Below are 22,147 nucleotides of genomic sequence, written 5' to 3' on the forward strand. Positions count from 1 at the left end.
TCGACGTGGAGATTATGTTTGGCACTCCATTCAACCATCCAGCACGTTGCATGACAACCCCTCTAGCTACTTCCGGCCTCGACCTCTTTCGTCTGAACAACGTACTCCGACTTCTAGTCCAAGATCCTCTCGGCTTTCTCAAATATGGCGATGCAGTACACGAAATCCTTATTGATAGGGATGGCAGAACAGGGGGCATCTTCTTTGGTCGCTCGTTCATAGATCCGACTCATAAGCAGTATTTCCGCGTTTCCGAAAACGGTGACGCAATAACTCTTATTCCTCCCTCCAAATTGGACCACATACTGAAACTGCCAGAAAACATCAGAAGCGAGATAATCAAGCACGTCACACAACGCGGAAAGACCATAACCTTCGACTTGGAGAAGGGGACATGTGAGGACGGGGACCTGGTTCTGGCTTCCGTGTGTCAGAAACTTAGAGGGGAGAGCTTCAGTCAACTCCAGTCAACCAACAAGTGGATAGTCAAAATGGCTTCCAAGGACAAACGTACCAACTTTGACGAGTTTCGCAAACTAGAGAAATTTTGGTGTATTGGCAGATCGGCACAGTTTCCTTGGCGCGGCAGGGAAATACATACACTTCAACACTTCGACTGTTTGCTTGAAGTAGAAACGGCGACTACTCCAGAGAATCTCCGTATCAACATCACCGACTTCCTTCGTATCACTTCTACTATAGGAAACAAGAAAGGAAATCTTACTACATCTGCGACACGCGGCCAGGACGTCGCCCCATCGAATACCTCCACATCCTTCGAGGAACTACGCTGGTACGTCCTAATAGCTCTAACAGAGTTCATCCGCAAGCATCCAGATGCCAATCACAGGCCCTGCCCCAACATCTGGCTCAATGGTCTCGGCAAAGTGGTTGAAATCGAGAGCGCAGACACGACGATGAATCCTCACGCGTACATACAAAAGTACACACCCTGGAGCACATATCGCCGTACCATCTTCCGAGAATACGGCGTTCCACTCAAAGGGCATACTTACTGGCACGATATGGATGGCTATACCCCGCCTGCCGAGGCTTTCGACGGCTCTGCACGCTTTTATATCGGCTGGCTCCAGCGGTGTGGGTTTGGTGTGAGTCCGACGTACTGGTCTGATGCCTGTAAGTTGTTTTGGGTCTTGTTAGTAATGAGGGGGTATGCTGACTGCTGTAGATTTCCAGATTCCGGGTGCGTAGGTAGGTTAGGATGGCGCGGGTACAAGCTAGTAGCGCGGCAAGGGTGATTTGGAAGGTGGGGCTCACTGGTTCATAGCCTGTTTGTGGGGAAAACGAGTGCGATGGCTCTAGGCAAGCAGACTTTCACCAATGATAGGTACTCGGCTGCTGGGTGGGTCGAGGAGGCGGAGGGGAGGTGGTTTAGGTCATCTCTGGCAGCTTGGTGCGAGTGTGAAAGTTCTCAGGGCTGCTGACGGTGGCGAAGGTTGAGAGACAAGAGAACATTCACTTTTTGTCAACGCTGGTATGTGCCCTTCTCCACTCGTATTACGGCTACGGTCGTACATGGTGCCTATTCAGGCTATCCCGTGTGTACTTCTATTCACTCTTACCAGTACTTACGCCTATTAGCTCTTGCTCGTACCGTAGCACATTCAATTACCGACGCGGCAGGCGATACTCTTTCACCAATACTATGTAGTTGGGTGCTACCTCGGCCCAAGTCACAGTCAAGAGAAAAGGGCTTCACTTCATGCAAGCAAGGTGAATCTATGTCAGGACGTACGAGCGATACTGGGGCACAGACGCTGACCTTTCTTCCTTTGTTGTATATAACGACCCGTACAGCCGACTCTCATCCCCTCAACTCACCCGAACTCAACAGCTATGGCAACACTCCCGCGAACGGAACCAATACGGGAAACCCCAGCCATACCCGCTGTGGCTGGTGCGAAAACGCTCTTCTCTCTACCTGGAGAGATCCGGAACAAGATCTATAGCTATCTACTTCCGGCCCACGGCGAGATCGAAATACATCAGCTTGTCCGAGACCAGAGGTTTGCTTCCGCTGATACTCGTCCGATACACACCCAACACGCACATGCTCTAAAGCTGCTTATCACGTGCCGGCAAGTCTACCACGAGGCCACGTCCTTATTCCTGTCGAGTAACACGTGGGTTATCTCAAGGGCTTCGTATGACAAGTCGGGGTACCGAGTTACACAAGCAGACGACCTCGCAACTTGGTTGACTATGCTCGGATCTAGTGCGACCATGGTACATAAGGTTATTCTCAACTTGGCTGAAAACACCGACAATGGCGGTGACCAACTCAAATGGCGCCTAAAAATTGACTCCAGCAAGGATACAACTGATATGGCTGAGGCTGTCAAACTAGGCAATCTGCTGAAGTGTCTCTGGGCAACCCCTAATGCGATCCGTAAGATCAAGATTGTCAGCCCCAAGGGAGCAGGCAAACACTACAAGTACCGGAATAACAATGATTTTAATCCCATATTCAGCAAGACACATCCGGAGAACAGAGGTAACAAGACACATCCAGTCTTTGACACTAGTGCCATCACAAACGCGCTCATAGCTCTCCGACGCGACGACCTCGGTCTGAAGAACTGTGGACGTCAGGTGCACGATGTTCTCATCCGAAGAGATGGTCTAGAAGGGTATATCCTGTTCGACTACAACTACTATAAGCCGTCACACGATCGTCCCAAGGTTGAGAGGACCTACGTCGAGCGGAAGTTCTCCATCACGAACGGCGGCAAAACACTGTCACTTCAACCCACCGACACCCCCGGATTGATGAACCTACCCCAGCACCTGAAGATCCGCCTTTTCGAATCGCTTTGTCTCGCTAAAGGATTCCTTGACCCTTGGCGAAGTATAGTCACCATTGATCTGGACCAAAAGACCACTGTGGGCGCAACTCCAGTGCTGGAATCGGTATCGCAACATCTGCGATCGGAGTGCTACTACCGCTTCTGGCTGGCCAATATCATCTCAGTCAAGATGCGGAGTACAGACGTAAAAACAGACTTCGACCACTTCGACAAACTCCGCGTCTTCTGCTGCACTGCGTCTACTCCACGTGAGCCCTGGAGAATGAGCAACAGACGTAAAGGAATCCGCGACCTGGAGTTTCTACTTCAGTTCAACGTTTCGTCTGTACCCAAACTCGATGATCTGCGTATCAATATACTCGACTTCCTACGCGTGACGTCGTATCTCGATAGTCGCGACAGGAGAATTACCTTCCAGATCGGGGACAAAAACGATAAGGCATCTGTTTCCTTAGCCCATCTCCGCACATGCGCTCTCATCGCCCTGACCGACTTCCAACAAACGTACAAGCGCACCCGCCCAGATACTAAGCGCTGCCCTAATATCTGGGTCAACGGCTACGGGCGCATCGTGTGCGTTGAAGGGCCAGGCGGCAAATCAATAAATCCATCGGAGACCATACAGCGGAGTGTGTCGCGTGGAGATGGTGGTGAAGATGTGATTGTGATCAATCGAGATTTTCGCAAGAAGTATGGTGGAAATGTAGAAGATGGGGATTTTACGACGTGCGCAGGCCGCCTGTTTGATGGCACGTTAGGGTGTTATTTGGGGTATTTGCAAAGTGTGGTGGTGGGGGATGAGGATGCGGCGTATTGGGCGGGGAGATGTAAGTTCTTTGTTTGATCTGGCTGTGAAGAGAGAGGCTGACTGATGTGTTTAGACTTTGTTTGCAGTGGATGATTTGGTTGTCGTGTGCATCGCACGGGACCGCGAAGTACGATGCGGTTTAAATCACGGCTTGCGGTTTGCAGCACTAAGAAAATTGATTATAAGGCGGCATGGACAAGCTCTGTTTGAGTGTAGCTCAAGATAGCAATGGTGACGAACGATATCAGGTACTCATGATCACCGACAACGCAACTGCTTCATTGAAGTACCAGGCACGCTGAAGATAAAAGAACACGGGCTTCCCACATCACGATCTCTCACACTCTGAATTCTCATCATTCTCCGCTACTTCTCGCTGACGCGTGTCTACCTCTAATTTCTATCGAGACTTTCCAAAATAGCAACACCGACCATGTCTGATGAGGCTTCTTACATGGAGTTCATCGACAGACCTCTATACCTGCCTATCGCCGAGGGTAATTCTACACCATGCGATTCGACAGCACCCTCATTCCTGACCACGTTTCCTGCCGAGATTCGGAATGCTATATACGACATTCTCTTCTACGTACCAAGGGGTATACGAATGCAACACGGGTATTATAACCCCGTTTTGGAAGACCAGCAGCTGCGTGAGGACTTGGCAACCGGCCTCCCTCTTCTATCTACATGCCGCCAGATCTATTGGGAAGCTGGTACAATTCTTTTCTCCAACAATACCTGGATCCTTTCCAGGGGTTTCGCATGGATGGAGTACAGCATGAAGGAGAATGCAAGGATAGTAGAGACCTCAGGTGCTGCGTACTTACTCCAGATGTTTGGCACTCGTAAGGTGATGGTAAAAAGAATTCTCCTCGACTTGGATAGAACATGTCCGGTCCCATGTCCTATCCATAACCCAATGCACCCGCTGCAAAACAACGGAGGACGATTCACCGGAATTGAACGAGTAATGGAGGTGTCGAATCTCATGGCCGAGATGGCTCACATACCGGATCTCAAGGTGGAATTTGTGCATCCAAAACGCCAAGCTTACCATGATCTTCATCCTCCAAATGGCTCTGGCCAGGTCGACCTAGGCCTTCAACTTGACATGCTCAATAATACCTTACTGACCTTACGGAAAGACACTATTGGCATCAGAAAGTACGGACGACAGGTTCAAACCGTGCATATCGAGAGGGACTGTACACAGGGCTATGTAGTATTCTACATGCCGAACTTCTTCGTTGAATACAAAGACACATTTCAGCGACCATTCGTCATATCTGATGGAGGCAGAACGTTCAAGTGGGCGAAACTTGAAAGAACAACGCCTAATCTTACCAACTTGGTGTGGCATATTAGGAACGCAATTCTGGACGACGTTACATTCCCAGGCGATGATCACCAAGGCAGCCGTGGCGCTGAGATCGTTTGGGACCTGGATACAATGACCTTGACTGGAGCATCATTTGTTGCCAGTGCAATATGCCAGGAGCTCCGCAACAAATACTGGACAACGGTCTGGCACGACAAGAACATCGTTGTCAAGATGAGTACTGACCAGTCACGTACGGACTTTGAAAAGTTCCGAAATCTCAAACTTTTCACGTGTAGACGCAGGGCCAGCCCCTGGACTGCTTACGGCGATCCGTTCTGGAATTCGGATGTAACGCTCCTGCTAAAATTCGAAACGCCATCTGACGTCACGCTGGAAGACATCCGCTTCAACATCGGCCATTTGGTGCGAGTTATGACAGACTGGGGTGGTAATACCAAGATTACCGTCTCTGTACCCCGAAAGAAAGATGAACCGCGTGTTGAGGCGAGCATGAACCTATGGATGTCTCGAGCTTCCGTGCTGACCGCGCTTTCGGGTGCTGGAAGACGCGAGAGGGAAACTTATCGGATGACCACCCATCCCGCTGTGTGGATGAATGGCCGGTTTGAAGCCTTGGAGGTCGATTTGGAAGACGTTGCGCCGCCTTGGAGAGAAGAGGGATTTGAATGAGCGGCCTTCCTCTGACGTGCTGGGTGCAGATTTGTGGGTCCTACTCAAGAGCAAGGTTACGTTATTGCGTTATACTGACTGATCCTGTGTAGTTGTAGCTCTCGATAGCCAGTCAATATCTACGAGACATCGATGCGACGGCAGCTCTTCACAACCGTTCATGCTATCTTGTGGCTCTGCTGTGATGTAGTTTGCATGGTTTCTGAAGGCCTAACCGGGTGTGGGGGAGAAGGTTTAGTGGAAGCAGCAGGCAGACAAGAGGTAGCAGTGTGATGGCTGCGAAGTATTCAAGAAATGTATTTGAGCTGAGTGCCTTGGCGTATCTCAAGCTGTGTCATCGTGAGACTTGTTTGGGACTATATCCTCCGTGACGCGAACCTCGTGGCTTCCCTCCAATTCCGATAGCACGATCCAGGTTGGGAAGACACACAGCACCGTTATGCCAAAGTTGATACCGATACTGACGAAGTGGTTTGCACCACCTTCTGATTGCATACTGTTGCGGTTGTTAGTTGATGATTTGCGAAGGCTTTCCAAGAATGGCAATACTTACGCCCAAGCAACTGTTTGACCGAGAGCCTCCACACCACGCAGAATACCGGTAAGATGGCTCAGATTGGAAAGGTCCGTCGCATACTGGCCTACTAACCAGTAAAGGAATTGCTGAAAGGCCTGACCGCCGAATTGCCAGAAGAAGACAAGCGCATAGCTCTTTCCAAAGCCGCCTTGGAACCAATCGAACACCGGGGATTCCGATGCATCGTAGTTTTGCTTCTGCAGAATCGTTGCCCAGATCCATGTGCCGACAAGGATGGTGATGATGGTGCAGAATGCAATGCGACCGCGCTTCTTGATGTGGATCTTCTGATTGTCGAGGAGGAAGGCGATGATAAACGAGGAGAAGATACCGGCAAAGTTCGTGAAGAAGGAGGAGAACGCGCGAGCTCGGACGGTGAAGTACGTCGTCAACCAGGTGCTCATGAAGCCGTTGTAGAAGTAGCTGATGAAGAAAGCTGGCAGCAAGAGTAGAATGCGGCGGCTGACGAACAGCTTGCCGACAGCCTTGAACTCAGCACCCCAGGTCGCGGCGCGCTCAGTGACGATCCTCGTGCCATCCTTTCGCCAGACCTTGTGCGCTGGCGACAAGCACAGGGCTACTGGAAGGCCGAGACACATGATAACGATAAACACGATGTATGTCGTTGATGATACCGATCCAGTGGTTTTGCGGTTCGCGTTTAGTCCCAGGTTGATAGATCCTCCAACAATCGGTCCAAGTGCCTTCGCGGTCTGCCAAATGGCAAGGTAGAAGGCACGGTCTCCGGGTGAAGGATACCCGATGATGATAGCAGCCTCGGCAGCCCAGAAGAAACCAGCGGAGATACCACAAAGCGCGCTACCAAACAGCATGAACCATGTATTCGCAGAGATGTTGTTGGTGTAGAGACCAGCGCCATACAGAGGGTACCCAATAGCACCCAATGCAAGACCATACGTCAATCCAATACGGTTGTTGATAGCTCCGGCAGCAACACAGACCACAGCGAAGAGTCCGTATACCAGAGCATTGGCGGCAGAGACGGCGTACGGTTCAGCGGCGCCTCCAGCCCCTAATCCACCAAGCGCATCCCACATTCCCGGAGCCGTGAACGAGACACCACATGCGACCAGGATCTGGAAAGGTACCGAGCGGAAGAAGGGTCCAGAACCCTTGATGGAGCCCGAAGGCTCAGACAAGGAGGCGGACGACATGGCGATGCGGAGGCGAAAGATGGAGAGAAAAGATGTCGGGATGAGGTGAAGAACCTCAGTCCAACGTGGAGACTACATATCTTAAGAGTTCGGACGACACCGCGATGCTTGGCGAGCTTGGTATCCAATTTTTCTCCCTTAGTGATGGACGTTGAGGCAATCACCGCAATCGAGACGTTTGGTGTTTTCTATGGGGCGAGCACGACATCTGCGCTAAATGACTCGCGCGTGGCGGCCTGCGCTCCAAGCGTCCACGGGTCGGACCCTTTGGGTTATGACTTCACTCGAGTTTTCCAGTGGCTTGCCAAGTATGGTGCGGTTTCCGTCGGTTTGATGGACATCTTCCGCGAAGGGTTGCATTGGATGCGCTATTTCGACATGAGATGCGGAAAGCACGTTATGTTAGGGTTGCCTAAAGACGGCAGGGGATTTGACACCCGCGGACGGCGAACAAGGACCACGACGACTTGTCGGGCACCTTGCCTTCTAAAGTCTACATATGCCCATCGATTACGCACACCGTTGCTGATACTCAATTCTCTCCAGCCCTTACATTCCGAGCCTCTCTTCACCGCTCTATCACTGCTCCACGACGGAGAAAACATGATTCCTTTGCACATAGACCGTCCTTATGTTCCTGGCGACTAGACTACCCTTCCTATTCCACGATGTTGCGTCAATCTTCGCCTTTGCTTTGGCAACATTTGAAAGTATTTCCTATGCACTGAAAAGAGAAGGAAGTCAAGGTCAAGGAACAATCGTGCAAACAGTAACCCAGCGTAAATTTTTAGTAACCATTAAACTAATCGTATATGATCATACTTCCAGCCCCCCTCAACTTCGAACTCAAACGCGTGCGGCGACGAAAGCGGCAGCAGTTGGAGCATCGATCTCGTAGTTCCTGTGCTCAGGGGTGATGATGATGCCGTTGTCGCAGATGTTGTCACCAGCATGGCAGATGATGAGAACCTTGCTAGCAGCAACAGAGCCGAAGGACTCGTCACGGTCAGCATCGCCGAATGTTACAACGGCGGTGACACGCGAGGCGGCGGAGGCTGATAGCCTCTGGGTGGCAGTGTGCACGAGTTGTGCGCCCTGGGAGTATCCGGAGACGACGATCTTGGTTGAGGGGCAACGTGTGATAGCCTAGAGGCACAGTCAGCATGGTACCGAGATGTCAAAAGCGATCATGACACTTACTTGGTTGATCAAGTTGAACATGGTGGTGGCACCCGCGGCGTCGCCTCCAGCCAAGAAGCCAATAACGTTAGCCGGGTAGGTAACGCCTTGGATGGCCAAGTTGCTGGCTCCTCCGACACGCGAAGCCAAAGCATTGAAGAAGGTTGGGCCTTCGGAGTTGGCCTCGCCTACATTACCCGCTAGAAAGGGTATCAGTAAACAACTCGCCTACGATCAGTAGAGAGATCTTACCTTGGGTAGTACCACGAGCGTAGATGACAGTTACGCGACGGCAGGCGGTACCGTCAGTCAGTTGGTTGTAAGTGTCGCCGCTGAACTGGCGCTTGGTAAGGTCACGTGTTTCAACGTCCTGGTTCTCAAGCTGTGCCGCGTACTCCTCGACAGTGAGGTCTTTGTCGAGGAGGTCAGTGATGGGGAAGCTCACTCCGCTCGCAGGCGTTGGCGCAGCGAGGGCAGTGGTGAGAATAGCCGCAAGGGCAAGAAGGGAGCGAGCGCAAGTCTTCATGTTGAGCGATTGTCGAAAGTGGCCGATTTGTAACGAAGGAAGTCTGAAGAGGCTGGTAGCGATGACCCACTAAGAGTAGGTGGACGGTTTGACCTTTTGTATTCTGAGCCATCGTCCTACTAAAGCACAGCGAGTGTGGCCATAACCACTTCAGTACTATCTCCTGCGCTACTGCATCGTCTCTTGCAAGCACATTGGCAAGCCATGTCATCAGACCTTACCTACATGCCTATTTCTACCAGTTCAATTTCCTCCTCCGCTTCGTTAAGCTGGACTGTTCTTGTTTACCGCCGTCGACGCCCAATGATTACACCTGATCCGTTCACGTTGACCAGTGATTGCCTAGTTCCTGTCCGACGCTTTAAATGACATGCATTGTGATGCATCGGGCCTTTATTGTGTACTCCTAGTTTGGCTTTTCACTCCGTGTTTGGTGTTGCTGCCAGTCTTGTTACCTTCTTCTTTGGAGTTAGCACGTTCATGAACCCCAGGTACCACCGGATATCTCGAAACACGTGGGGAAGACATGGGGTTCCAGGACGAATAGAGAACATTTCCACAGCCGATGCTGCGCAACGTGAGAACCATCGACGATACGATTCGTGCAGCCGAGGCATGTCAAGCATGTTGCGGCGCTACGAGGCGTCGATCAGTGAGAAATCTTCTATGCAGCGCCGGGAAGCAGCCGCTGCTGCAGATTTTGGGTGTATAATCATAAATTTTGCTGACAGAAACTTGTGCTTGAGGAATGTCACTGTTGACGAGTCGCATTGTCGCAATTTGGTGGCTTCTCCAGTCAATGCGATGATGTATGATGTCACGCCAAGCTCTAGCGCCATCTTTGCTATCGTGTCGAGATGTTGTCCCTTCGATTTCGACTGACCTAGCGGATGCGCTCTCCAAACGCCCATTACGAAATTTGTACCAAGCTCTACAAAGGTAGCGCACTCGATGAACATGCGCTGTTCGCGAAGTAGGACTCGAATTGCATGACCAAGGCCCCTGGCTCCCAGCCACCTTGGAAGGTGACTGACACCAGCACTACCAGCGCGACTAGACAGCCAGCCAGCCAGCGAACAAAGAATGGAAAGAGTCGCGAGGCCGCAGTCGCTTTACTAATGGTCTTTCTTTCGGAAGACGACCGATGTTATCGCATATCGTCGCAAATGGTCGGAAGCTCAATGGAGAACCCCGCACACGGTACCCGTTGCCAAGCAGAGCATGCAGCAAAGCTGTTGAAGTCTTCCCTAATTCTCCTTCTGGCGTCTTGGTAGCATTACGAGCTTCCACTTACGATACAGATCGGCGCTCGCGAAAGCCATGATAGCAAGAGTTGCATTTCTCCGATGACGGCAGTCACTGCGGTATCGCGAGATGTTGGAGATACCGGCAGTCGACAGCCTGTCGCGAAGAGTGGGATGGCGAAAATGGTGGAGTATATAAATTATAGGAATAGAAGGTTTGGGTAAGATGTCTTGTATCGTCCAAGCTAATTGTCTAGATTGATCAAGATGCGGTCCACATCCATCCTCGCAGTCTGCGCGGCAACACTGCTGCAGACGGCTTTCTCGTCACCTATCCACGCACATCATCCTCACCAATCATTTCCGAGTGCGCAACAATGGCCATTGCCCGTCGTTGGAAAGGCGTTAGAGCAACAGATGCCGGATGAAGACCTTCAGGACATCATTTCGCAAATATCGCGCGACAACATCGAGGCTACGATCCGGAAGCTGGCATCATTCGGCACGCGTCACACCCTTTCAAGTCAAACTGACCCCAACCGAGGCATCGGCGCTGCGAGAACATGGCTCACGGCTAAATTCCAAGAAGCGGCAGATGAGAGCGAGGGAAGGATGACTGTAAACTGGAACAGCTTCATCAAATACCCCGGAGACAACGAGCGCATCATCTTTCCAGTAAACATCACAACCGTCGTCGCGACACTCAAAGGCAGCGAGGACCCCGATCGCGTCTACGTAACAGGCGGGCACTATGACTCGCGCAACAGCGACCCCATCGACTACCAAGGCGACGCACCCGGCGCCGTAGACGATGCCTCAGGCGTTGCAGTCTCTCTCGAACTCGCCCGTATCTTCGCACACTACAAGCCCAAAACAACCATCGTCTTTACAGCCTTCGCCGGCGAAGAACAAGGTCTCCTCGGCGCCGAGAACCTCGCCCAAACATACAAGAATGCGTCCGTAAATGTAGCAGGCATGATAAACCTCGATATGGTCGGCAACTCCAAAGCCTCCGACGGCACCATCGATCCCTACAATATCCGTCTCTTCTGCCAGGGCACGCCTCTGACTGAGAATTCCACGAAGATGACATCGCGTTTGAGCATCGGCGGCGACAACGATAGCCCCGCTCGCAACCTCGGTCGCTTCATCTACGAAGTCGCATCGAATGCCTTCACGGAAATGACAGTGCGCCTCATCTACCGTCTCGACAGATACAGCAGAGGAGGCGACCACCGCCCCTTTCTCGAAGCAGGCTACACAGGTGTTCGCTTCGTCCAGCCCAACGAGGACTACACGCAACAGCACCAAAACGTCACCGTACGAAACGGAAAGCAATACGGCGATCTAGTCGAATGGCTAGACTTTGAGTACAATACGCGCGCCGCCAAGGTCGTTGCATCCACTATGTGGAGTCTCGCCAACGCACCGGGTGAGCCAACGAATGTTGGTATCAACACCACGACGTCCGACAACTTCAGCCAGTTCAAGTGGGACGCGCCGAAGGGGCTGCCCGTTGAGGGGTATGAGATTGTGTATCGTGATACGATTGAGCCGCATTGGACGAATGTAATTGAGGTGGGGAATGTGAATTGGTTTAATCTTACTTCTGCGACGATTCATAAGGATAATGTTATCTTTGGGGTGAGGAGTGTGGGGAAGGGCGGGTATAAGAGTCCCGCTGTTCTTCCGTTTCCGTTTGGATGCTCAAGGAACTGTTAGATGAAGTGCAGAATTTCTATAGTTGATTGGAATGAAGATCAATATTTACTTCTTAAGAGAGCCGTTGCTCTAATCTCAGTTCAGCCATGTGCGACTCCTCATCACTTCATGCACGAACGATATGTTTTGCCGGTGATCCGAAAAGCCTCCCATTCCTTGCAGATCCCATTTCGGAGACGTCAATCCCACATATTGGTCGTGAGCTTCAGCTAGAGCACCGCGGCACATCACCTTTATCAGGTGCCTCCAAGCGCTAGCACGCATATGCGTATGCTCCTGCTACTTGCGCCGACTGTCTTCAGGTACTTCCCAGGTCTGAGCACCTGCTTCTCTTCACGCGACACTCTCGGCCGCCTTAATCACTTCTAGATATCACATGATCACACGTCGTCGCACATCCCAAGAGAGTACCGTAAGTTAAACCACATACCGAACAGGCTACCGGAACTCGGTCCAGATTGTTGGCTAGCAACCCTAAGATGCTTCAATATACCACCTTGATCAAGACATTTGATCCTGCGGTGGCCTTGGGTGAGGAGGTCGATCGGATCGTCGATGGCATACGAACAAGGAATGATGGTCTCTTCGGAGGTGGTCTTGGCGCGGTATGTGGCGCGTAGGACAGTACCGTGGCCATCCATCCATATATTTGGAAGAGGTCGGTTGGCTTCCGAAGGATACTGCTCCAATACATCTGACAGCAAGAGCAATACTGCACTCTGAATGTGATGCCACATGATCGACCGTGTGCCGCTCATCCCGCTATCGGATCCTTGAATAGTGATGCTAAGGTCCCCATAGGCGCGTGTGAATGTATGTAAAAGTTTAGTGATGTTGATACGAAGATCCGCGACAGGCTTTGGTGTAGAGAGCTTGAACATCAAAACCATGTTGATAGGACACTGCCCCTCTCTGCGGAGGTACGGAACGACCAGATTCGAAAAGTTGTCAATGTTCAACATCTCTTGTAAGGCCTTAAAGCCGTTGAAGTCGGTCGTGTCTTTCTGGGTAGACATACGAATCATGATCTCGTCGTATACTCGCGCTTTCATGAGGTCGATGTCGTTCCGTAGCGAGGTATTGACTCCGCTGAGGCCGACGTGGTAACCCCGGGCTTTGTTGATATCCAGGTCGAATGTGACGTTTGTGTCGGATGCGCGTGCGTACGCGTTGATGGCCGACAGGAACTCTTCAGGCAAGGACAGAAGGTTTAACTGTTCAGATTCTTTCCACTGAACCTTGGAACCATGGTCTGAGATGTCGAACCATCTCTCCGGATCCGGGAAGGAACGTGATATATCAGAAGCATCGTATTGGACGAATCCATGATGGTCAAACTCACTGTACCAGACGATTATTGATGAGACCAGGCCCGAGTATCTGGCATATTGCCTGAGGTTGAGAACGTCTGCGGTGCCTAACTGAAAGAGGATATTGTTCATGGGATCCGCTGCAGTGACTGGATCGTAGAGTTCAGCGCTCTTGTTCCGTCCTATGTACTCCGAAGATCCGGAACGAACGAAGGCAAATTCACATTTGGCCTGAGGGTTGTTCCAGATGAACTTCAACAGCGGTAACAGATTGTATCGTCGATATGGTGCATCTGCGTCCATGCTTACGCGAGATAGGAGCTGATAGTGTGATCCAATTCCCGACAGCCATGTGCAGGTAAAGTGCATCTGACGTTCGAGGAACCGAGAGAAGAAGAAAGTGTTCTGGCCGTAGAGGACACCGACGGCTTCATGGTAGACTTGCCGGCATGATAGTAGAAGGTCGGTGCAACCTGCGAAGACATCACACAAATCTTCATCCCTTACTTGCTGCTCGACGCTACCGTGCGTATAGTGAATGCCATGACTCCTTTCCCAAAGTTCCACATGCGCCTGGCCGTCGTCTACGATAACAGGCCGGTCTCTCTTGAACAGGTACTCGTAGATGCGGTTGCGGATCTCAGGCGGTAGAGTGGTGAGGATGCTGGACGCGTGGGGATCGGCAGGGCCGGATGTTGTTTTCGGAATCTCGATGACGGTGCGAGTCGCCATCGTGTGCTGCCTGTCGAGTGGCCGCAGCAAGTCGAGATGCTGCTGCAGGTTAATTGACGCTGGAGAAAGATTGCAGAAGGAAGTTGACGCTGGGTGGTACTGCAGTTTTAGGCAAACAGCGGTCCAAGCGCGGAGCTAGCGCGAGGTGGGAGTCAACCTTGGAAAGTGAAGGTGAGAGAGACCTCAAGACGCGCCTGCCACATTAGTCTCTCTTGACGAGAGAATCAGTCACGCTTGAGCTTTAGTAAACCGTAGTCATTCTCAGCGAGAGACACTTTCGCCGGTCCCAGAGCTCGCTTCAGGTCACTATTCCTCTCCTTCGCCACCGTGAGCAGGTCAGGACCATCCGCCGCGTCCCAACCTTCCAGTCCATGGACCAACACAGCTAATATCGAGTTCTTAAAGAGGTAAGAGCGCCTTCTGCTACCCAGCGCCGTCAGCAGCAAGAATAACGTTGAGTAAACAAGAAGCGCCAGTGGATACGCAAGCCAGGCCCATCTCACATCGACGAAGATCTCCGGCCCGTAAGCTTCACTGGTGTTGTTGATAGCTGCGAAGTTGCCAGGACCTTGTATGACTTTGCTTCCTACTTGCGCAAGGCCTTGGAAGAAGTCAGGCCATGTGTGGTGCATAAAGTATGTCAAGAGGTATGTGCTCAGTGTGGTAGATTTGAAGAACCTTGACATGGAAGAGCCGAGCCAGAGGGTCGAATGATTGCCGATGTAGAATGTCTCGTTCAGGCCTTCTGCGCGAAATGCTTGATCATATCCGGATCCTGCTTTGTACGGGTCGTCGCCAGTCGGGTGCAGTGGCCATTCCTCCAATGAGTCGTAACTTACGACCGTATTTCGTATCGTGGTACCGGAGTATCGCTTCGCACAATAGCTCAGTTTGCAGTGAGATATTGTTCCGTTTACCAATCCGAGTCGATCAATTTCGGCGACACGCGTGATATCAGATGTCGACTTGAAGCAAGTGAATGCAGAAACAGCTGGAAGTGGTAGCTTGTAAGGGTCGAGTATTTTACCATCCTGGAAGCGTTCATAGTCTCCGATGCAGAACTCTATTTGCGGAGTAGAGTTCGATGGGTTCCATACTGGATCGCTATTCAACGCAGTGTAGAGGCGGAGCGACCTGTCCAGAAGATCCTGTTCCAAACGAATGATACCCAGTCGATATCCATTGGAAAACCGTAGATCTGAGTTGGTTACACCCACTTTGGGCCATGCCTCGCCACCTATGTAATCCGTGATAATCCGCATATCCAATTCCGGGTACCCCGGCTTCCTGATTATGCATTTCCTCTCCCACCGAACTGGCTCCCCGGCTGCAACGTGATATTTCATCCCAGTATAATTCCAGCGGAATTCTGTTTCATTGTTGCCGAATTGTGCGGTATTGATACATCCTTGGTACTCATCCTCATGTTGAGCAGCGCCGTTCCAGAAGTTGCCATCGAGAGACGCGTCTTGGGAGGTGCATGAATCGCAAAGACCCAGAGAGAGAAATTGATCGAGTTGGCATTCTGCTGTCGGGCAGTATACATTGCTTAGTAAGTTGATATCCTGCAAAGAGACATGCTCTATGGATCCAAGAGTCAGAGGATACTCCATGCCTATGATGTAATTAGTGAAACACAACTTGTCGTCTGTACAACTGACATACCAGCCAGATCAGCATTCTCTGTACTCCACACATCTGAGAATGCTTTGCTCGAGCTTACAGTCCCAGTAGTATTGGCTAGCAGAGCGGGTTTGGAGTAGATTCTGAGGACCTGCTGTGTGAATGGCTCAAAACCAAGCGAAAAGATTGTCAATGCTGCCCCAAAGGATGCCAAAGCGGCGGACTTTCTCAAGCGCAGCTGGAAAATAAAGGTCAAGGCCCCCCATGGCCCTCGAGTGGCCACGTCAAAATCATCGAGACGATTGACAGGCTTTGGCTGGGGGGTTTGGAAGTATATCCATTTTAGTTGTCCAATGCATTCGGATAGTGGGACCAGAAGCGCCGACTTAGCAATAGTAGAAAACACGGCTATCAAAGAATTTGGTTGCATAGGAAGTCTCCAGTCTCTCATGGGCCTGCCGTCCATGGTAAAGAGGATAGCCAGGATAAGTGCCATGCAAACGGTGCTCAGTAACAAGGCCGCCACTTCCCACCACCAGCCCATGGAACGCGAACGTTGTGCTGACAACGGCTTGATTGGAGGCGACGTAGAGCCCTGTTGAGATTGAAACGTTGACATGGGATTTGGGCTGTTGACTGTGGAAGGCGACCCTGTTCTTGATGAAATTGGGGAGATAGATGGGCGTGAGGGAGGCTGGCTTGAAAGAGACACCAACTCAGTCATCGCGAAGCTATCAAAGGACAGTCGGCCATCCGATACCAACGGGTCGGATGATGTAGGCCCTTGGGTGCCCGACATGTCTGTTGCGTAGATTGGAGAGAGAAAGGCAGGAAAGCCGACAGAGGCTGATACATCGAGGCTCTGAATGCTGAGTTGCAAGGCGGGTCGCGCCTTATAACCATCTACCACAGTATCGCCGTCTGTTTTCAGCCCCCAAAATATGGTGTGGAGGCCAAAAACCACTCTCATGGTGTCGCACTCGCATACTCCGCCCCAATCTCTTGCAAAACCCCCGATGCAGTACGAGTACCTTCGGGTTGTACAAGAATGCGTTGAGATAAGCCGAGCAGGATGCACAACACTGGCCCCTTCTTCAATCCAGCAGCGACTAGCTTACCGAGACCAACGAAGAGGGTTCCAAAAATTCCTGGAAGGCCCAGAAGGCCTACCAGAGCAGTCAATATATGTAGTTTTAAACCAGCAAAATTGCTACCTCAGACGAATCTTCACTGGTAAGCAAATCACCCCTGCACTAGGATGAGGAAGGAAAGAAGAGGCTGAGAGTTTGGCGGATTATATAGGCGGAGGGATCGCAGGCAGCAGTCTGTCACGGGTGCGGATGAGGCGTGGTTGGGACCCGTAGGGCTGCAGGCAGCTGTTCGTCACGGGTTCAGATGAAAACTTAGAAACGATGGGTGTGGTGGATCGAAGGATAGATGGAATGAGGCAGCCATGGCGTACGCGGACTCGATGTGTCAGCAGCAACCACGTGATCCTAGTGACTGGCCAATCGGCTCCAGACACAATCGAGGCGGCACAGCAGGGGTCCGATTCTCGGCATATCACCTCGCCCACAATCCCTCCATGGTACACCTTCAAACAACAAAAAGTAAACACCACATCTTCACCACCCCTGCATAGCAAATGCGCTTCCGTGGCGCACTGGAAGAAAGTCGTCGCCGGCAAGAGCGCGACGACGAAAATGCTAGCAAGTCGCACAGGCTTGGCCTGCATAGCAAGGGCCAAGTTGGAGTAACCCTGCAGTAGGCATGGCAGTGGAACAGAGAGCTGGACCAGTCGTTCCTCGTGCATGCTTCGTCCCGCGGCATCCATGTCGAATACTCGGGCCCGGATAATCGGCGGGCGGGCGGACCTATTGGTCTCTCATGCGCTGGGTTACAACTCACCCGCCGTCGCAGGTGGGATTACACCAGGCATGCTTTGACAGCGAAGAGGCCGGCGATTCTCGTGTGTACCGTCGGCGAGGCTTGACAGGTGCAGCGACGCTTCTGCTTAGCAGGTGTGCTAGGTGGCGAGCAGAATGTTCAATAGGGTGGCCGAGGTCAGTCTGGTGAAAGAGCAAAAACTGGGGATCGTCGGTGTGAGCCTTCGCATAGCGGCCTTCAGGGTCTGGTCCCTGTTGCGACATCTGTGGCCAGCTGTGAGGATCCAGAATAATAGCGAGCCATAATCGTGCATGTGCTGGCGGTGAGGGCAGAGAGCCTTGACGCGAGTAGAGTGCATGTCTTATACCCGCCTGGTCCCCTTTGATCCCATCTTGCTCGCTCTTCCCCTGCTCCTCGCCGGCCTCGACTTTCAGACTTCTCTAGCTTGTGTTGTGTGGTGACGGCTAGCTGCACCGTTTTCTCACGTCGTCGCCGTGCCGCATTCTCGTCGCAAAACGCCGTCGACCCTTCCCGACCAATCTCGCAGCCAAAGCCGGGGTCTCCCCTCTGGCCCGCAAGATCTGCAGGATAGCGCAGTCGACATAGGATTCGAGCGATTCCCTCTGTGCATTCAGGGATTTTGCGAATTACCATCCACGGGACTTTCGGAACCTCCACGCGCAAGACAGCAGAGTCAGCTGTCAGGTACCCGGTGTGCACCATTCCGACGAGCGTCTGATAGCTAGTGGGAGAGCTAGGCGGCGTCAGAACGTGGGAACCTTGGAAACAGCGGTCACGCCCGAGGTCAGCACACACACCTGGCCGGCCCCTTAGTAAGGAGGAAGTTAGAGAAGGTGCGGGTGAGGCGGTCACATTCTGCGACAACCCACTTTCCGCCTTGTCCTTTCACACTCGAGCACCCAAACGCGCAATCTGCGAGCGACGGCGATACCTCATCTATCCACGCTTCCCTCTCGCACGGCGGCACACTTCCTACCCACAAACTTCGCCTTGACAGAACCTTGAAAGAGCGCCACATTACACACCCGCAGCCATGCACCGCAAAAACCCCATCAGCGTGCTCGTCTACAACACGCTCTTCCCCACGCCCTCGCCCACAGACCCGCCCTCCTTCAGCGCGCACCTCTCCAAAAACCTCGTCGGCGAAGTGCGCATCGAAACAGCAAACTTCTACGGCTCGCTCGACACAATCGAAGCGCGGTACCCAGGCCTAAACTACGCCTTCCAACCACACCGAAAACGCCTCGGCCGCTTCCCACACCACAAGCGACTCTTCGACGCATTCGACCGGCTCGGGCTAACCGAAGCCGAAATCCAAGGCTTCTGCAGATGGGAAGGCACACTCTGGGCACGAGAGCGCTATGAGCGAGACGAAGGCGTACGCGTAGTCGACACGACCGGCGTAGACATAGGGGAATGGGTCGACACACGCCGGGCCTACTCATCACGCCACAACAACGGCGCAGGCATCAACGTCAAGACGGACATTGAAGTCGAAATCGAAGAACTAGAACACCACAATCACCTCCTGCACAACCCGCTCACCCGGCAAAACATGCAACCGCCCAACCACCACCACAACGGCGGCGACACAGAAATGCCCGACTCCTCCTCCTCAGCCGAAGACGACGACGACGACGAAGACGGCGCAGCAGAAGCGTCAGACTCGGAATCAGACTCGGACTCCACATCCAACGAACTCTCCTCCTCCGTCGGCTTCTCCCTAAACGCACGCCTCCTCCACGCCGCCGCCCTGCGCGAGTCCTCGGGCGCCCTCAACATACCCATGGACCCAGAATGGGAACAATACCTCAAAGAAGCGTCTGAGCGCGGCGAACTCAACATCGACGCGACGAGAGAGGCGCTGCGGACGATGGCAGGCCAGATCGCGCAGTTGCACCAGAGCACCGTTGAGGCCGAGGGCAGCGAGGCGGTGCCGCAGACGTTCCAGCCAAATGCGGCTCCGGCTTAGGAGTCCGTAGACGCACGGATGCAGATGGAGATGGAAATGGATGCGCAGGCCGAGGCCGAGGCGGAAATACAATGGATGATCGACGAGGGCGTCGAAGCAGCGGTTATTGTTATGTTTCCCGATGTGTTTCTCACACCACCCCGGAGGGCATGATTACGAAGGACACGACGACGGGAACGATCAGGACGAAGACGCAGTCAGTGGTGATAGGATACCCATCTTTAAGGATGGTACTTGTTGTTGGCTTTGGCCTTTTGCCTCTCCTGCACTGCATGGCGTTTTCTGCTTCTTCACTACAAGGCAGGCGTTTGATGGGCATTTCGCGAGATACCCCAGATTTCCTGCTGGGCTTTTCTTGTTTTGTTGGGATAATGGATGGTTCTTGTTATCATTTTATAGATTGGTGAGGAGGCTTTGGATGGGGAATGAGGCATGGAGTGAGGCATGCACGGCATATAGTCATAATCCATCATGTTCAGATTCTCAAGATGGGTGTTTGTGGTGTTCTTGTTTTCATTACGTGTTCTCCTTATGAGGAGTGATGATTGCTCCGATCGCTATATGGAGCTACGGAGTGGTTGCTTGTACTCCTGGCCTTCTCATCAAGTCTCCTCTCTTGGAGTCTCGAATGTAGCTAGACATGACCCAAGGCTGCATCCTGCTTGAAAGCCTGCAACCCTCCGCGGGTATCACTGGCTATGACCACATTGCTTTCCATGCCAGACGGCCTTGAGGAGTGTGGACCACGGTCATGAAGACGTGACGTGTTGCAGTGTTATGAGATACTACACACACCGTCGCCTTAACGCCTTCCAGAGCTCCCGAAGCCGAATCCGCCAGGGCCCCTCTTAGTACCCCTTGTGATTCTGCCGCTACTATCCTCATCAATCTCCATAGCGTCGTCACCACCCATGCCCATCAGATTCCGCTTGCCAGTGTTCTTCTCATCACCAACCGTCATGACTGCCTCAAAAGCCCTTTCCTTCTTCCGACGCATCTTCTCTCGATCCAAAGCCTCTTTCTTGACCTTTGCGACTTGCGCCTCCAGATCTGCTAGAGCAGAGTCGCACCGTTGTGACCATGACTGTAGGGTGTTTTGGAGGGCGGGGAGGGATCCTGGTGCGAGGTCGCGGAGCGGTGAGATGGAGGTTACAGAGACGAGAGAATGCGCGGGGTCGAGCGTCGCGGTGATGAGGCCGGAGTAGATGGCGGTGGTGATGAGCTCCTCGAGAGCGCGGGTGGTGGGTAGCTCGAGCGCTGTCATGAGATGTTTGTAGGTGAGGGTGGCGTGGGAGTGGGAGAGCGGCAGTAGCGAGAGCAGTAAGAGCTTTTGATGTTGCTGTGCTGAGAGTTTGGGGAGGTTTGCTTGAGCTTTGCGCTGTCAGTATACAACTTGATGGCTATGGTATGATCAACGCACCCTTGTAGTCTTCCCAGGTTCCCCAGGCGAAGATCTCGAGTAGGGTAAGATACGACGCATGCTCCTCTGAATTCCGTAGGTTCTGGATGTTTGGTGTCTGTAGGAGTTCGGCGAATACGTAGGTGTTGGGCGCACTGGTGGCTTGTACGATCAAGTCCGATGCTGCTCGTGGAGAAGTCGCGGACTTGCTGAGAGCAAGGAAGGGCTCGAGAGCGTTGAGGGCCTTGGTCTGCTCCATGTTGTATTAACGTAGATGTTACGGCTTCTGGGGTGGTAAATGTGTGGTTTCAATGTAGCTGTCTATCGATAGTGGAAGGCGAGCAGGCAGCTGCATGTGAGGTACGTCTTGGCAATCGCGGTCGGTCGCGACTGCCCCGCGACTCAACCCCACCCGCCTCTACGCTCGGACTTCCATTCATTCAACGAGTTCGATTCCATAAGGGGAGTTGAATAGACACTTTTTCTTTTTGCCCTTCGCGTTCAAGCGTGGAATAATGTGCCAGGAATCAGCTCTCAGTCAGCGACACAGGCCTTGACTCGTACCCGACACCGCCTGCTCCGCAATCACGAGATCATACGCTGGCCACACATCATCAATCATAGCGCGTGAACTCAGCAGTTCGTAAGACGAAGTACACCAAGTCCGGTCCACGTCGTGTTCGGTGACTGACATGGCGCACCCTCAATTTAGGCAAACTGCCACGACACTGGTAATTTGTTTCGTTCGGCCAAAGCGGTAACAGGCCCTGAGGCTCCGCGTGTCTCATCTAAGGATCAGGAAGGGTTTTATGTTCCTTCCTGTTTCACGTGCCAAGAAGGAAACACTATCGTCTAGTGTCTGTGCCGCGTCAAAGACACCACCAACTCCTAGATATCACAATTATTCTTAATCCTTCTTCTGTCATCCTACGGACTTGGAGTGTGCCCTGCATCTCACAGCGCTTGCACTCTGACAGCTTGACGATCAGCTCGTGGCGGCGCCCTAGCAATAACGGCCTATCATCCATCTGCGGAGCCGGTCTAGCCTTCTTTCGACGTGCCGCGGCGCTGGGCTTGAATCAGCACTGGGTCAGATTGTGGCTGCTGCACTCCGTTCATCAATCGCCATA

The 22,147-nt window shown here is 52.5% G+C and overlaps 10 protein-coding genes across 10 annotated transcripts; 5 read left to right on the forward strand and 5 right to left on the reverse strand.

The window, feature by feature from the left end:
* Window positions 1–50: 50 nt before the first annotated feature.
* On the forward strand, window positions 51–1,212 carry J4E79_011083 (uncharacterized protein; the record flags this gene model as incomplete). Its single annotated transcript, XM_049359914.1, has 4 exons — window positions 51–396; window positions 631–793; window positions 851–1,137; window positions 1,190–1,212. 4 exons carry the CDS (start codon window positions 51–53, stop codon window positions 1,210–1,212), a joined length of 819 nt encoding a protein of 272 aa, XP_049205690.1.
* Window positions 1,213–1,857: 645 nt separating this feature from the next.
* J4E79_011084 (uncharacterized protein) lies at window positions 1,858–3,535 on the forward strand (the record flags this gene model as incomplete). Its single annotated transcript, XM_049359915.1, is given in 2 exon segments — window positions 1,858–3,486; window positions 3,506–3,535. The coding sequence occupies 2 exon segments, from the start codon at window positions 1,858–1,860 to the stop codon at window positions 3,533–3,535; spliced, it is 1,659 nt and encodes a 552-aa protein (XP_049205691.1).
* A 534-nt stretch (window positions 3,536–4,069) lies between these two features.
* On the forward strand, window positions 4,070–5,650 carry J4E79_011085 (uncharacterized protein; the record flags this gene model as incomplete). The annotated part of the gene is made up of 1 exon (XM_049359916.1): window positions 4,070–5,650. The coding sequence occupies one exon, from the start codon at window positions 4,070–4,072 to the stop codon at window positions 5,648–5,650; it is 1,581 nt and encodes a 526-aa protein (XP_049205692.1).
* Window positions 5,651–5,974: 324 nt separating this feature from the next.
* J4E79_011086 (uncharacterized protein) lies at window positions 5,975–7,402 on the reverse strand (the record flags this gene model as incomplete). The annotated part of the gene is made up of 2 exons (XM_049359917.1): window positions 5,975–6,146; window positions 6,204–7,402. 2 exons carry the CDS (start codon window positions 7,400–7,402, stop codon window positions 5,975–5,977), a joined length of 1,371 nt encoding a protein of 456 aa, XP_049205693.1.
* An 846-nt stretch (window positions 7,403–8,248) lies between these two features.
* Window positions 8,249–9,107, reverse strand: J4E79_011087 (uncharacterized protein; the record flags this gene model as incomplete). The annotated part of the gene is made up of 3 exons (XM_049359918.1): window positions 8,249–8,548; window positions 8,603–8,781; window positions 8,834–9,107. 3 exons carry the CDS (start codon window positions 9,105–9,107, stop codon window positions 8,249–8,251), a joined length of 753 nt encoding a protein of 250 aa, XP_049205694.1.
* Window positions 9,108–10,618: 1,511 nt separating this feature from the next.
* Window positions 10,619–12,073, forward strand: J4E79_011088 (uncharacterized protein; the record flags this gene model as incomplete). The annotated part of the gene is made up of 1 exon (XM_049359919.1): window positions 10,619–12,073. The coding sequence occupies one exon, from the start codon at window positions 10,619–10,621 to the stop codon at window positions 12,071–12,073; it is 1,455 nt and encodes a 484-aa protein (XP_049205695.1).
* Window positions 12,074–12,453: 380 nt separating this feature from the next.
* Window positions 12,454–14,115, reverse strand: J4E79_011089 (uncharacterized protein; the record flags this gene model as incomplete). The annotated part of the gene is made up of 1 exon (XM_049359920.1): window positions 12,454–14,115. One exon carries the CDS (start codon window positions 14,113–14,115, stop codon window positions 12,454–12,456), a length of 1,662 nt encoding a protein of 553 aa, XP_049205696.1.
* A 224-nt stretch (window positions 14,116–14,339) lies between these two features.
* J4E79_011090 (uncharacterized protein) lies at window positions 14,340–16,204 on the reverse strand (the record flags this gene model as incomplete). The annotated part of the gene is made up of 2 exons (XM_049359921.1): window positions 14,340–15,730; window positions 15,781–16,204. 2 exons carry the CDS (start codon window positions 16,202–16,204, stop codon window positions 14,340–14,342), a joined length of 1,815 nt encoding a protein of 604 aa, XP_049205697.1.
* A 2,475-nt stretch (window positions 16,205–18,679) lies between these two features.
* J4E79_011091 (uncharacterized protein) lies at window positions 18,680–19,618 on the forward strand (the record flags this gene model as incomplete). The annotated part of the gene is made up of 1 exon (XM_049359922.1): window positions 18,680–19,618. One exon carries the CDS (start codon window positions 18,680–18,682, stop codon window positions 19,616–19,618), a length of 939 nt encoding a protein of 312 aa, XP_049205698.1.
* An 802-nt stretch (window positions 19,619–20,420) lies between these two features.
* J4E79_011092 (uncharacterized protein) lies at window positions 20,421–21,276 on the reverse strand (the record flags this gene model as incomplete). Its single annotated transcript, XM_049359923.1, has 2 exons — window positions 20,421–20,989; window positions 21,039–21,276. The coding sequence occupies 2 exons, from the start codon at window positions 21,274–21,276 to the stop codon at window positions 20,421–20,423; spliced, it is 807 nt and encodes a 268-aa protein (XP_049205699.1).
* Window positions 21,277–22,147: the final 871 nt, after the last annotated feature.

The sequence above is a fragment of the Alternaria viburni genome, assembly GCF_023758015.1.
Source record: "Alternaria viburni strain BMP 2772 chromosome Unknown scaffold_36, whole genome shotgun sequence".
NCBI classification, from domain to species: Eukaryota; Fungi; Ascomycota; class Dothideomycetes; order Pleosporales; family Pleosporaceae; genus Alternaria; species Alternaria viburni.